This window comes from Oncorhynchus nerka, linkage group LG2, assembly GCF_034236695.1.
Source record: "Oncorhynchus nerka isolate Pitt River linkage group LG2, Oner_Uvic_2.0, whole genome shotgun sequence".
Classification (NCBI taxonomy): domain Eukaryota; kingdom Metazoa; phylum Chordata; class Actinopteri; order Salmoniformes; family Salmonidae; genus Oncorhynchus; species Oncorhynchus nerka.
Window position 1 is genome coordinate 55,508,629 of NC_088397.1, and position 16,356 is coordinate 55,524,984.

Sequence of the window (16,356 nt, forward strand, 5' to 3'; positions counted from 1 at the left end):
ATGCTAACGCTAAATGCTAATGCTAACTGCTAGTTTGCTATGGTTGAGAAGCATATTTCTGAAAATCTGAGATGACAGTGTTGTTAACAAAAGGCTAAGCATGAGAGCAAGCATATTGATTTCATTTCATTTGCGATTTTCATGAACAGTTAACGTTGCGTTATGGTAATGGACTTGAGGCTGTAGTCATGATCCCGGATCCGGGTTGGCTCGACGCAAAAAGTTAACCCTGCCACATACGTCTCATGTCTGAGCTGTTAAATTGTGACTCCAATTTGTCTCTGTACTGACATTTTGCCTGTTTGATTGCCTTACGGAGGGAATAACTACACTGTTTGTATTCTACCATATTCCCAGTCACCTTGCCATGGTTAAATGCGGTGGTTCGTGCTTTCAGTTTTGCGCGAATGCTGCCATTTATCCATGGTTTTTGGTTTGGGAGGGTTTTAACCTCTTGATACTACCCTTCCCGGATCGGGTAAAGTAATCATTGCCTGAAACTAATTAGCATAACGCAGCGGACATAAATATCCCTAGAAAATATTCCTATTCATGAAAATCATAAATGAAATATATTGAGACACAGCTTAGCCTTTTGTTAATCACACTGACATCTCAGATTTTCAAAATATGCTTTACAGCCAACGCTAGACAAGCATTTGTGTAAGTTTATCGATAGCCTAGTATAGCATTATGCCCTGCTAGCAGCAGGCAACATTTTCACGAAAATAAGAAAAGCAATCAAATTAAATCATTTACCTTTGAAGAACTTCGGATGTTTTCACTCACGAGACTCCCAGTTAGATAGCAAATGTTCCTTTTTTCCAAAAATATTATTTTTGTAGGCGAAATAGCCCCGTTTGTTCTTCACGTTTGGCTGAGAAGTCGACCGGAAAATGCGGTCACTACAATGCCAAACCTTTTTCCAAATTAGCTCCATAATATCGACAGAAACATGGCAAACGTTGTTTAGAATCAATCCTCAAGGTGTTTTTCACATATCAATACGATAATATATCCACCAGGACAATTGGTTTCTCATTAGAAGCGATTGGAATAATGGCTACCTCTGTACTTTACGCAAGATTTTCGGCGGGAGACATCATGTGACCACTTGCTCAATGTGGTCCCTTACGGCTATTCTTCAACATAAATGCGTAAAAATACGTCACAATGCTGTAGACACCTTTGGGAATACGTAGAAAGCGTACGCTCATTCGTAGCCCATTCACAGCCATATAAGGAGTCATTAGCATGCAGCGCTTTCAAAATATGGGGCACTTCCTGATTGGATTTTTATCTGGGTTTCGCCTGTAACATCAGTTCTGTTGCACTCACAGACAATATCTTTGCAGTTTTGGAAACGTTAGTTTTCTATCCAAAGCTGTCAATTATATGCATAGTCGAGCATCTTGTCGTGACAAAATATCCCGTTTAAAACGGGAATGTTTTTTATCTAAAAATGAAATACCGCCCCCAGAGTTTCAAGAGGTTAATAGTCATATGTGGGAATAACATCCCCTATACACTTCCTGATGAACTCAGTCACCGTGTCCGTGTATCGGTCAATGTTATTCTCACAGGCTACCCAGAACATATCCCAGTCCGATTGATCAAAACAATCTTGAAGAGTGGATTCTGATTGGTCAGACCAGCAGTACTTCCTGTTCGGGTTTCTGCCAATAAAAAGCGAGGAGCAAAATGGAGTCGTGTTCTGATTTGCCTAAGGGAGGGAGGGCCTTGTAGGCATCCCGGAAGGGGGATTAGCAGTGTTCGAAACATTTTTCCAGCGCGAGTACTAGTCAATGTGTTGATAGAACTTCGGTGACTATAACCAAAGAAAATTATCCTGAGGCAATACGGTCGGAATTTGATTGAGGTATTCTAGGTCGGGTGAGCAAAGGACTTGAGTTTCTGTACATTATCACAGTCACACCATGAGTAGTTAGTCATGAAACATACACCACCACCTTTCATCTTCCTGGAGAGTTCTTTATTCCTGTCTGCACAATGTACTGAGAACCCAGCTGGCTGTATGGACAAGACAGTATATCTGGAGAGAGCCATCAGTCTGTGAAACACAGTATGTTACAGGCCCTGATGTTTCTCTAGAAGGAGATCCTTGCCTTTAGCTCGTCTGCTTTATTGTCCAGAGACTGAACATTAGCAAGTAATATACTCGGAAGTGGTGGATGGTATAATCAGTACAACCTTCAAAAAAGTATTTTAAACACCATAATATGTGCCCATTACAATCTATGCTAGAATCGGAATGCATGATTTGTCACCAGTAATTGAAAATGTGAATAAAACAGTAAATATGTAAATAATTACCCCACAAAACATTTTCTGATAGTGATTTATGAATACAAGTGCCGCGTACCGTTCCTGCAGTCAATCAAGTAACCTCTCACTCTGAGCTTTCAGTGTTGTTGTTTATGTATGTAGCTAGTGAGCTAAGCTAGAGCATTAGCAATGTCTTTCAAAAGGAGAGAACTCACAAATGCGGAAATTCTGGATGTTCTTTTTAATTCTGGCGTTCCGTCAATATATTCCCTCCAAAAGGCACAGGTTAAGGGTCAAGTTCTCTGTCATGTGCAACGTGAAGACAGGATTTGTCCAGGAAATTATAGTTTACACAGGGTCCACCACTGACATCCAACATTAAGAGGGGCTTGGGGTGTCCGGGTCCGTGGCTCCTCATCTCAGTAAGGGACACACTTTGTATGTGTTCTCCAACAGCACAGGGGCCTGTGGCACAGTCAGGTCGAACAGGAAGGGGATGCCGGCATTGGATGCAGAAAGGGGAGGTGGAGTTCAAGGAGAACAGTCAACAGCTGGCAGCAAAGTGGCATGACAAACCAGACGTCCATGTCCTGTCCATACAGCAACCATGTCGGCCACAGGGAAGGTGGACCACCTGACGGGAGAGAGGAAGATCAAACCAGACTGTGTGCTTGACTATAACCTCAAAATGGGGGCAGTGGATAAAGCGGACATGATAAACAGCTTTGTGGAATGCACTCGGAAAATGACCAAGAAGATATTTATATAAGAAGATATTTTTCCATGTGATCGCCGCCGCCCTAAATAGCCACATAGTTCACCGCCAAGTAACAGGTGAGATGATTACTGAACAAGGGATTTTTTGTAATTGGACATACAGTTCACATGCAAATCACATACAGAACTATTAACTTAATAAGGCACTTACTTTGATAGAAACGCAGCCTGGATTTGAACCAGGGTGTCTGTTGTGACACCTCTAGCACTAATATGCTGTGCCATAGACCGCTGCGCCACTTGGGAGTCATAAGGACAGCGTAGCTTCAAAATACAACACAAGCTAATACATATCTGACACAATTAGCATTGTTTTAGAGAGCTAATAGAATAATGTAGCTAGCTACAAAAGCACAATTGAATATAACACCATAAAGGTTATGAAATGAGTAACATTACCTTGCGTCTCTGCAGCTATAAGGAATATACACAAATATATTATGCTCCATACATACAGTGAGCTACAGTAGAAACGACCTACAGAAACTATTATAATGTAATAAGGCACTTACTTTGATAGAAACGCACACATTTCCGAATGCGGTTAACAGACGGAAAATGTGAACAGGTGTGTGCAGATCCTGTTCTGACGGGACATGTGCAAATGTCTGCAGACTTGAACCGCACAAACACTTTCAAAGTGCTTGGGGAATTTTCCGCAAAAGTAAAAATGACTTTTTATGTGAATGAATGAGGCAGAACACACCTCAATTCAAACTGTTCTTAGGAAATAAAAACTTGTTAGAAAATAATTTGAAATTGACAAGTTGAAAACAGCCTATAAATAAAAACAGGCTGCTTGCCTTGGTTTGGTGGCAGTACTGTTCCGTAACAATCGCATTCTGGAATGGAGAAAACGTTCTGGGGCGACCGTTAGAGATATTTGGAACTCACACATGAAAGGGTAAAATGTGAACTGCTTACCTGATTTGTTTAACACTTTTTTGTTGTTGGTTACTACATGATTCCATACAGTATGTGTTATTTAATAGTTTTGATGTCTACACAATTATTCTACAATGTACAAAATTGTAAAAAGAAAGAAAAACCCTTCAACCAGCTTCACCTGGAATGCTTTTCAAACAGTCTTGAAGGAGTTCCCACATATGCTGAGCACTTGTTAGCTGATTTTCCTTCCCTCTGCGGTCCTACTCTTCCCAACCATCTTAGTTGGTTTGAGGTTGTGTGATTGTGGAGGCCAGGTCATCTGATGCATCATTCCATGCATCATTCCATCACTCTCATTCTTGGTCAAATGTTTGAATTCAGATGTGACTCAGAACATCTCATGTTGTTTCTCTAATGAAGAATTGTAATTGAGAGTGAAAAACGAAACAAATATCTAAAACCAGGAAAAAACTATTTGGGAAAATGTAAAACCTTATTTAGTATTTAAAAAATCATGGATTTTATAGGGTCCCCCTTAGAGTTGTTTATTAGCCATTGTTTTACCAGATATGTTGACAGAAAATATAGTACTCATAACATGTTTAATCTTTTAAAATTAGCTCTCACGCTAGAAAAGGTTAGAGACCCCTGCTGTAGATAATTGATTGTCTGTGAGGTAGCTAGCTGAGGTTAGTGATGGCATGTATCCGTTGTGGTTAAGGTGTCATGGTGATGCCACCTTCATAGCACCCAGCTCATGATAACTGGAGTGATGCGTGCAGGCCAAGGGATGACATATTGATTTTGAAACTTTACCGCTATTTTGGGGTTGATAATAGGTTAATGAGGCTAGCCTTTCAGGGATGATTGTGTATGTTGGGAGCAGTGACATGGGGTTGTGGTCAGGTCACTGGCTATGGGGAGGATTAGGCCAAGCCAGGATACTGATGCTGAACAGCAGAGGGATCCAGCCTTTCACAGTGATACAGTGGGGCAAAAAAAGTATTTAGTCAGCCACCAATTGTGCAAGTTCTCCCACTTAAAAAGATGAGAGAGGCCTGTAATTTTCATCATAGGTACACTTCAACTATGACAGACAAAATGAGAAAAACAAATCCAGAAAATCACATTGTAGGATTTTTTTATGAATTTATTTGCAAATTATGGTGGAAAATAAGTATTTGGTCAATACTTTGTTACATACGCTTTGTTGGCAATGACAGAGGTCAAACGTTTTCTGTAAGTCTTCACAAGGTTTTCACACACTGTTGCTGGTATTTTGGTCCATTCCTCCATGCAGATCTCCTCTAGAGCAGTGATGTTTTGGGGCTGTTGCTAGGCAACACGGACTTTCAACTCCCTCCAAAGATTTTCTATGGGGTTGAGATCTGGAGACTGGCTAGGCCACTCCAGGACCTTGAAATGCTTCTTACGAAGCCACTCCTTCGTTGCCCGGGTGGTGTGTTTGGGATCATTGTCATGCTGAAAGACCCAGCCATGTTTCATCTTCAATGCCGTTGCTGATGGAAGGAGGTTTTCACTCAAAATCTCACGATTCATGGCCCCATTCATTCTTTCCTTTACACGGATCAGTCGTCCTGGTCCCTTTGCAGAAAAACAGCCCCAAAGCATGATGTTTCCACCCCCATGCTTCACAGTAGGTATGGTGTTCTTTGGATGCAACTCAGCATTCTTAGTCCTCCAAACACGACAAGTTGAGTTTTTACCAAAAAGTTATATTTTGGTTTCATCTGACCATATGACATTCTCCCAATCTTCTTCTGGAACAGCCAAATGCTCTCTAGCAAACTTCAGACGGGCCTGGACATGTACTGGCTTAAGCAGGGGGACACGTCTGGCACTGCAGGATTTGAGTCCCTGGCGGCGTAGTGTGTTACTGATGGTAGGCTTTGTTACTTTGGTCCCAGCTCTCTGCAGGTCATTCACTAGATCCCCCCCCGTGTGGTTCTGGGATTTTTGCTCACCTTCTTGTGATCATTTTGACCCCACGGGGTGAGATCTTGCGTGGAGCCCCAGATCGAAGGAGATTATCAGTGGTCTTGTATGTCTTCCATTTCCTAATAATTGCTCCCACAGTTGATTTCTTCAAACCAAGCTGCTTACCTATTGCAGATTCAGTCTTCCCAGCCTGGTGCAGGTCTACAATTTTTTTTTCTGGTGTCCTTTGACAGCTCTCTGGTCTTGGCCATAGTGGAGTTTGGAGTGTGACTGTTTGAGGTTGTGGACAGGTGTCTTTTATACTGATAACAAGTTCAAACAGGTGCCATTAATACAGGTAACGAGTGGAGGACAGAGGAGCCTCTTAAAGAAGAAGTTACAGGTCTGTGAGAGCCAGAAATCTTGCTTGTTTGTAGGTGACCAAATACTTATTTTCCACCATAATTTGCAAATAAATTCATTAAAAATCCTACAATGTGATTTTCTGGATTTTTCTTCTCATTTTGTCTGTCATAGTTGAAGTGTACCTATGATGAAAATTACAGGCCTCTCATCTTTTTAAGTGGGAGAACTTGCACAATTGGTGGCTGGCTAAATACTTTTTTGCCCCACTGTAAATCTAATTATATTTGGTCACATACACATATCTAGCATATCTAACAATACACAACAAAACACACACATCTCATTAAGAAAGGGCACACGTGTGTGTGTGTGTGATGTGTGTGTGAATTTCTGGGGGGGGATGTTGCTTTTTAGGTGATTTGTTTTTCCTTGTTTGGCCCTGGACCATGCCATTTGGCGGCCACACCCCTCCCCTTAGCAATGGGGAAGCTACAGATGTGAGTGTATGAACAGCTGCTGATTGTGATGATAAGCGTTTCCTCTGTTAACCTTTGGAGCATTACAGACCTGTGTGCGCCCCATCATGCTGTGCTCCTGTTTCCACCGCTGGCACAGTCTGGGGGTGGGCTAGGGGTCCGTGTGTGGGTGACTGGGCTTTTCACCGGTGGAAAAAGGAGCACGGCATGGTGCGCACACATACAGTCACGTATTAGGGTATTATTTTAGACAATATTGCAGTATTACTTTTTCCCTAGTCGGCCAGTCCTGCGCCAAAACTTCACATTGTCACTTTTCTGGCATCCAGAGCAATCAGAATCATACGGAAAATGGTATCAACTGCAGTATGGGTAAATGAAGCTCTCAATGTCAGTGGAGACTGAGGCTGGCTTATGAGTTATTGGCATTCCAGGGTTGTCCTTACCAGCAGAAAATGTCTCACTGCATGCAATGTAAGCCTGCAACATTCACTGCCCTACTCCTTACACACAATGTTTAATCAGTGTACATTGTTTGTGTGGAAATGCATGTCTGCATTATGGTTAATACAATATGCTAATGTTGTAGTACAAAAATAACTGTTACCGTGGTAAATAGTGCATTAGAGTGGACAGCTTCTCAGTATTTAAAGCCTTATCATCAATCAAGCTGTATTACTAATGATATTACCGCACTGATGATTCTCAACAGTCCCTCTAGCCATGCGTTAACGTTAGGCTATTGCTTGCATCAAATCTCAAAGGGCGTATTGTGTGTTGATTGGTGGTTTATGCTAACTGTGTAAAGGTTAGTTTGGGCCTCTCTCCAGTGTTCCTCCGGGTTGGTGAGGTCAGGCTGGAACAGAAGAGGTCTGTGCTGTCGTTTTACTCGTTAAAGCGATTCTCTGAGGAGCTTTGAAGGACTTTCTCTTCCACAGCAGACATCAATGGGGCTGTTGTGTGGTACAGGGAATTAATGGGGCTTTTGTGTGGTACAGGGAATTAATGGGGCTTTTGTGTGGTACAGGGAATGAATGGGGCTTTTGTGTGGTACAGGGAATGAATGGGGCTTTTGTGTGGTACAGGGAATGAATGGGGCTTTTGTGTGGTACAGGGAATTAATGGGGCTTTTGTGTGGTACAGGGAATTAATGAGGCTTTAGTGTGGTACAGGGAATTAATGGGGCTTTTGTGTGGTACAGGGAATTAATGGGGCTTTTGTGTGGTACAGGGAATTAATGGGGCTTTTGTGTGGTACAGGGAATTAATGGGGCTTTTGTGTGGTACAGGGAATGAATGGGGCTTTTGTGTGGTACAGGGAATGAATGGGGCTTTTGTGTGGTACAGGGAATGAATGGGGCTTTTGTGTGGTACAGGGAATGAATGGGGCGTTTGTGTGGTACAGGGAATGAATGGGGCTTTTGTGTGGTACAGGGAATGAATGTGGCTTTTGTGTGGTACAGGGAATGAATGGGGCTTTTGTGTGGTACAGGAAATGAATGGGGCTTTTGTGTGGTACAGGGAATGAATGGGGCTTTTGTGTGGTACAGGGAATGAATGGGGCTTTTGTGTGGTACAGGGAATGAATGGGGCTTTTGTGTGGTACAGGGAATGAATGGGGCTTTTGTGTGGTACAGGGAATGAATGGGGCTTTTGTGTGGTACAGGGAATGAATGGGGCTTTTGTGTGGTACAGGGAATGAATGGGGCTTTTGTGTGGTACAGGGAATGAATTGACTTGATAGGAATTACAGTGTTCTAATCATCTGGCTGAGAGGCTGGCTATTCTGGCCTGGAAATACGGGTCACAACTCACACTTCCTGTTTGTCTCTGAGTGGAGCCGTGTGATTGGCGGGATGAGTCAACAGCACTACTGAGTCTGCTTTGGTAGCAGAACAGTCATCCTGGGTGAAGCCTCCACCAAGGTCAACACTACATATGTACTGTCTCCATGGGGTTCCTCTGATAGAGTTCAGCCTTTGTTTGAGGGTTTGTCTTACGCATCGATTTTCCCTCACTAGAAGAAAGATGAGTTAGTTTGCACTGAGGGTGGAGGAGATGTGAATCACCGACCACAGTGACGTCGTACACAAGTTACATTGAACACAATTTACAGAGGAGCAATCCCATTATGTCACATCTCCTGTAAGTCACAGCTGTTGCTACAGGGGAGAGGATATTGAAGAAGTGATTGAGACTATGGAACTGGTGTGTGTGAGTTATCGTCACATCTCTGATTTATCTTAGCTGTCATTTGAAATGGCCGCTGTGGCAAGATCATCTCCCAGCTTCTCCTCCCAGCTTCTCCTCCCAGCTTCTCCTCCCAGCTTCTCCTCCCAGCTTCTCCTCCCAGCTCCTCCTCCCAGCTTCTCCTCCCAGCTTCTCCTCCCAGCTCCTCCTCCCAGCTTCTCCTCCCAGCTTCTCCTCCCAGCTCCCTGGGCTATTTTTACCAGCAGACATATTCTCATCAGCTCACTGGAGTGAGGAGGCTGTTGTTCCCATACTGAAGAGAAGGAACAAGCAGGAGAGATTTGGTGATTGGTTCTCCCTCCACTGTTTAGGTAGAAGGAGCTGCTACCTCGTGGGCGGCCATCTTTGTTCAGACATCACAGTGCTTGTAGTAAAGCAACATTGTAGACAGATGGTTTTGTTTTTCTGTTGATGAGATTTCTTGAAAATAAGTGTATTCTAATTCATCCACCATGACAAAGCGTTACCTCAATCCTTGTTGGGTCAAGCAGAATATCTTTGGAGTAGCAGTAGGTTAACGGCATCTCTTTAGTAATGGAGAGGGAAAGATGGAATGAGAGATGGAGCAAAAAGAGAGAGATAGTGGGCAGGAGATGAGTTTGACTGGCTCTGTCATCAATTATCATGGCGGGGTTCCATAATCTCGTCAGCAATGTATCGTAGAGCCGTTTAACACTGACTTTACACCAGGTATTCCCATACGTGGGTACGCCAAATAAAAATGTGAATAAAATGTTTTTTTAATGTCACGTCTCCATTTTTCCCGCCTGAGTAGCCACTGCCAAAAATGTAATTCAACCATCTAGTGTTCAGCGAAATAACAACACAATATCAAATACAGGTAGTCTAGTCAAATAATTAACATCCAATCACATTAACCATTACTCTCACGCGGGAATTCCACTAACGGTCTGTATGTAGCCATACATAGCTGCTGCTCATGTTGGTGTCTGTACTGATGGCGCAAGATAAATGACAGGGAGACATGGTGGAGTGGTAAGGCGCTTGCAAGCAGTTTCTCCCGAAGTCACTTGGGTACACTGCAAATCGCGCTGTTAAGACACTGATGCCCTCTGCAACCACATACCTATGTGAGAGTGGATTCTCGGCCCTCACTAGCATGAAAACTAAATACAGGCACAGACTGTGTGTGGAAAGTGATTTAAGTGTGAGACTCTCAAATACAACCCAACATTGCAGAGTTATGTGCATCCTTTCAATCACACCCTTCTCATTAACCTGTGGTGAGTTATTCACAATGTTTGTTTTAATGTAAGATGGTTAAACAAAGTGCAAAATGATTGATTATTATTATATTATTATGTGTGCCCTGATCCTATATGAGCTCTTTGTCACTTCTAATGACAAAGGTTGTGACAAAAACCCATTCTTATGTTTATGAAATGTATCATATAGTGTGTGTGTGTGGCAGGCTTACAATGATGGCAAAAAACAACATATGAGAGTGCCCTGATCCTGGTGCTAGAAGGGATACGCAGCTGGAGGTTGAATGTTTGAAGGGGTACGGGACTATGAAGGGGTATGGGACTATAAAAAGTTTGGGAACCACTGCCTTACACCACCTGTCCCACTGTCAGGAACCATTAATATGAGAGCTGTCCACATCTATGATTACCAAACGCTTCCCTAACACACAACTCTACACACACACACCACTGTTACTCAGACACAGGGTTCCCACAGCACATCCTGAATGCATAAATAAACAAGACTTATCTTTAAGTTGTTGTCATCCAATTGCGCGGTCATTGTCACTGTTAAATTAATTATTTTGTCACCATGTGTCATGTATGAATCATGAAACTGACTATTTTAAAATGCTTTATCTTTGTGTTAATCTCACTCCAACTTCAGCCACAGTTTCTGTGTGGAAGACTAAATCATTAACTTACGTTGTGTTATCGTCCTGGTCGATGACCTGTCCCTCGCTCTGATTGACTCCTCAGGTACAACCCGTCCCCCGCGTCACGGAGAGGTCCCTGGGGTCGATTACAACTTCCTGCCGGTGGAGGACTTCCTGGCGCTGGAGCAGAGGGGAACCCTTCTGGAAATAGGAACATATGAAGGTAACAGTCTGCAGCAATGCTCACTCACTCAGGGTATCACAGTCTGAGTGTGGAGACTAACCAGGGCCCCTCAGAAGTGAACACCACGTAGAGGTAAACCATCCATGTCATCAGTTGAATCCTGGACAAGTTATTTACTTAGGTGTCTGCTGTATGTGGAGGGGGTATATCTCTGGAGGTCAGAGTGTACTAGGTGTGTTTTAAACAGGCTTCTTAGGTGTGTTTTAAACAGCCCTGTGTGTATAAACCCATTTCCACAAAATATAGTCATCAATACCCTGGCATCAGGTTCTGTGTGAAAGGGGACGTGAGAGGGGAAGAGTTCTGTCTTTGTTCGCACGCAACTTCCAGTGTTGTGTATATTTGAATAGCAATCAACAACAGTGGAGCATTAAACATGTCATGCATAAATATCATTCATTCACATGCACGTTTAATGAAGAGGCTGTTCCGTCCGTGTAGTTTGGTCAGTGGGCCTAGACAATGGGCCTGCTCCACTTTCCCTGAGAAAACTTACAGCCAGAGGGGACAAACAGCCTCCTCACTTCCACCAATAGAATGCACTGGACTAGAAAGCCCCAAAGGAACTATGTGGTCATGCCTTCTTAGCCCCCTCATCTGCATACAAAGACTTTGTGACTATACCCCCTCCTCTCCCTCCCTTTTTGTTTTTTCTAATCATGCTAATATCCTCCTGTTGCCTAGGTAACTATTATGGAACACCCAAGCCACCGAGCCAGCCCCCTAGTGGGAAAGTGATTACTAGTGATGCTTTGCAAGACAGCCTCCCGGGCTCCCAGCACTCCACTCCCCGACGCACCAAGTCCTACAATGAGATGCAAAATGCTGGAATAGTGCCTGTAGACCTGGAGGAGGACGAGGAACTCCCGGAGATGAACAGTAGTTTAACAGGTAAGAGAGGGAAGGAGAGAGCAAGACATACAGAGAGAGAGCGAGACCAGGAGAGAGACACACACACACACACAGAGAGAGCGAGACCAGGAGAGAGAGAGACACACAGAGAGACACACAAAGAGAGAGAGCGAGAGAGAGACGCACAGAGAGAGAGAGAGAGAGAGACGCACACAGAGAGAGCGAGACCAGGAGAGAGAGAGAGACGCACACAGAGAGAGCGAGACCAGGAGAGAGAGAGAGAGACTCACACAGAGAGAGAGAGACCAGGAGAGAGAGAGAGAGACCAGGAGAGAGAAAGAGAGACACACAGTGAGAGAGAGAGAGAGAGAGAGACGCACACAGAGAGAGCGAGACCAGTAGAGAGAGACGCACACAGAGAGACACAGAGAGACATAGAGAGAGAGATGCACACACAGAGAGAGAGAGATATGCACACAGAGAGAGAGAGAGAGAGAGAGCGAGACCAGGAGAGAGAGAGAGAGACCAGGAGAGAGAAAGAGAGACACACAGAGAGAGAGAGAGAGAGACGCACACAGAGAGAGCGAGACCAGGAGAGAGAGAGACGCACACAGAGAGAGCGAGACCAGGAGAGAGAGAGACGCACACAGAGAGACACAGAGAGAGAGAGAGAGAGAGAGATGCACACAGAGAGACACAGAGAGAGAGAGAGACGCACACAGAGAGACACAGAGAGAGAGAGAGACACACACAGAGAGAGAGAGAGAGAGAGAGAGACGCACACAGAGAGAGAGAGAGACACACAGAGAGAGAGAGGAGAGAAGCACACAGAGAGGGAGAGAGAGAGCGCGCGAGACCGAGAGAGAGCGTGCGAGACCGAGAGAGAGCGTGCGAGACCGAGAGAGCGAGCGAGACCGAGAGAGAGCGTTCGAGACCGAGAGAGCGAGCGAGACCGAGAGAGAGCGTGCGAGACCGAGAGAGCGAGCGAGACCGAGAGAGAGAGAGCGAGCGAGACCGAGAGAGAGAGAGAGCGAGCGAGACCGAGAGAGAGAGAGAGCGAGCGAGACCGAGAGAGAGAGAGAGCGAGCGAGACCGAGAGAGAGAGAGCGAGCGAGACCGAGAGAGAGAGAGAGCGAGCGAGACCGAGAGAGAGAGAGAGAGCGGCGAGACCGAGAGAGAGAGCGAGCGAGACCGAGAGCGAGAGAGAGCGAGAGAGAGAGAGCGAGCGAGACCGAGAGAGAGAGAGCGAGCGAGAGAGAGAGAGAGAGCGAGCGAGACCAGGAGAGAGAGAGAGCGAGCGAGACCAGGAGAGAGAGAGAGCGAGCGAGACCAGGAGAGAGAGAGCGAGCGAGACCGAGAGAGAGAGAGCGAGCGAGACCGAGAGAGAGAGAGCGAGCGAGACCGAGAGAGAGAGCGAGCGAGACCAGGAGAGAGAGAGAGAGCGAGCGAGACCGAGAGAGAGAGCGAGCGAGCGAGCGAGACCAGGAGAGAGAGAGAGAGAGCGGCGAGACCAGGAGAGAGAGAGAGAGAGAGAGAGCGAGCGAGACCGACCGAGAGAGAGAGAGAGCGAGACCGAGAGAGAGAGAGAGAGAGACCGAGAGAGAGAGAGCGAGACCAGGAGAGAGCGAGCGAGACAGATTTAAACTGCTGGGAAAGGGATACAGGATACAAGTGGTCCTTTGTGTGGAGAGTGGTTGGCTGGTTGTTTAGTCTACATCCGCCACTGGCTATCTGAGGATAGAATAAATAGTGCCATCTGGCTGCAATAGGAGGCAGAATGTGCAGCAGCCCAGGTCTGAAACCAGCTGGTTTCTCTCCGTTTCTGTCTGAAAATGGTTGTCAATGGTCAGTAACAGAACATGTTTTGACATGTGCTGTTTGAGAGAGCTTGTGAACAGCGGCATGAAATGTGCTATTTTTTGGTTATGTGTGTGTCGGTGTGTGTTCTTGATATTAGTTTTCATCTAACATCTCACTATTTCCTCTTGTTTTCGTGTTTGCAATAGATAATAGATATTGTTACAGAAATACTAGGCTTGTGAACACAGGTTAGTCTACATGTATGGGGCCACGTGTTGCTGCTTTCCGTGTTGTGATGGCTGTTTGGTGATTGTGTTGTACCTGGTAGTGTTACCTATTCTTCATATGAGAGTGTTATGTAAGAAGTTCATGACACTTTGTTTTGAAATGTCAGAAAGCTATGTTGAAATACCATCACTCTTAAACAAAGGTACTTTCTTTCCATTCTCCTGCTGTAACCTACTTACATTTGTGATTGGGTCAAATGAACTGACCCTTATTAAGTCTTCAGCCACGGACCAGGGTTCTGGAAATAGTTTGATTTCAGATGGGACCAAGAGTAGTTGATTTGTTCCCAATGTGTTAGTGTTTGCCTGGGAGGAGAGGAGACGAGAGGCAGTCTGGCCTGGTGTCAGGGGGGTGAGTGACGGAACAGGATCTGCTGACCTCAGAGAGAGGGGGAGGGGCACTCGTCTAATCATCACTCTCCTCCAAGAGGTCAGAGGTCAGATCAGGGTCCTCGCTCAGTCAACCACAACGGTTGTCAAGTGTTGGCCAAGTGTGTACATGTTATGAAGGAAAGAGAGATTCCTTCAGATCTAGAACTACTAGGCTACATATCAAGGCTGGGTTTGAACAGATATGAGACCACCAAACTATAGTGGCATTGCCTCAGAATGTGTGTGTGTATTTTGTTTGCACACATGTATTTGTCCTATGCAAATGACTAGGCTTCCCTTTCCTCCTGTCCTCACCACCCCCCACAGGAGACTCAAGTGAACCCGACGAACACCCCTCCGTGCGCCCCTACGCCCTACGTGAGAACGCCCCGTCCTACGGTGTGATCAACGCGTTGTCATCCACCACGGACGGCTCTCAGCAGACACACACACACCTCAGCCGTCCTCCCACAGAGGAGGACCCCCTGGGACCTCTAGCTGATAACTGGGAGATGGCATACACAGAGAACGGAGAGGTCTACTTTATAGAGTATGTACCCTACTGGATGTACACCCTACACCCTGTCCTATGTACCCTCTGTACCCTTACCATACACCGAGAACGGAGAGGTCTACTTTATAGAGTACGTACCCTACCGGATGTACACCCTACACCCTGTCCTATGTACCCTCTGTACCCTTACCATACACAGAGAACGGAGAGGTCTACTTTATAGAGTATGTACCCTACTGTATGTACACCCTACACCCTGTCCTATGTACCCTCTGTACCCTTACCATACACTGAGAACGGAGAGGTCTACTTTATAGAGTACGTACCCTATAACATACCCTACACCCTGTCCTATGTACCCTCTGTACCCTTACCATACACCGAGAACGGAGAGGTCTACTTTATAGAGTACGTACCCTACCGGATGTACACCCTACACCCTGTCCTATGTACCCTCTGTACCCTTACCATACACTGAGAACGGAGAGGTCTACTTTATAGAGTACATACCCTATAACATACCCTACACTCTGTCCTATGTACCCTCTGTACCCTTACCATACACCGAGAACGGAGAGGTCTACTTTATAGAGTATGTACCCTATAACATACCCTACACCCCGTAACACACCATGGAACATATCCTACACCCCGTAACACACCATGGAACATATCCTAAACCCCGTAACACACCATGAAACATATCCTACACCCCTTAACACACCATGAAACATATCCTACACCCAGTAACACACCATATAACATACCCTACACCCCCTATCACACCATGGAACATACCCTACACCCCGTAACACACCATGGAACATATCCTACACCCCGTAACACACCATGGAACATATCCTAAACCCCGTAACACACCATGGAACATATCCTACACCCCGTAACACACCATGTAACATATCCTACACCCCGTAACACACCATGTAACATATCCTACACCCCGTAACACACCATGGAACATATCCTAAACCCCGTAACACACCATGGAACATATCCTAAACCCCGTAACACACCATGGAACATATCCTACACCCCGTAACACACCATGGAACATATCCTAAACCCCGTAACACACCATGGAACATATCCTACACCCCGTAACACACCATGGAACATATCCTACACCCCGTAACACACCATGGAACATATCCTACACCCCGTAACACACCATGTAACATATCCTACACCCCGTAACACACCATGGAACATATCCTAAACCCCGTAACACACCATGGAACATATCCTACACCCCATAACACACCATGGAACATATCCTAAACCCCGTAACACACCATGGAACATATCCTACACCCCGTAACACACCATGTAACATATCCTACACCCCGTAACACACCATATAACATATCCTATACCCCGTAACACACCATATAACATATCCTATACCCCGTAACACACCATATA

The 16,356-nt window shown here is 45.2% G+C and overlaps 1 protein-coding gene across 9 annotated transcripts in view; it reads left to right on the top strand.

The window, feature by feature from the left end:
- magi1b (membrane associated guanylate kinase, WW and PDZ domain containing 1b) overlaps window positions 1-16,356 on the top strand; it is a 211,425-nt gene that overhangs the window by 147,346 nt on the left and 47,723 nt on the right. For 8 of the 9 annotated variants that reach the window (XM_029674813.2, XM_029674845.2, XM_029674829.2 and 5 more), the window contains exons 3-5: window positions 10,948-11,067; window positions 11,773-11,979; window positions 14,727-14,949. In XM_029674813.2, the coding sequence (XP_029530673.2) occupies window positions 10,948-11,067; window positions 11,773-11,979; window positions 14,727-14,949 (550 nt within the window). Of the gene's footprint in view, window positions 1-3,037; window positions 3,121-10,947; window positions 11,068-11,772; window positions 11,980-14,726; window positions 14,950-16,356 lie in introns of those variants that run through there. The other variant, XM_065000256.1, reaches the window with a different exon arrangement.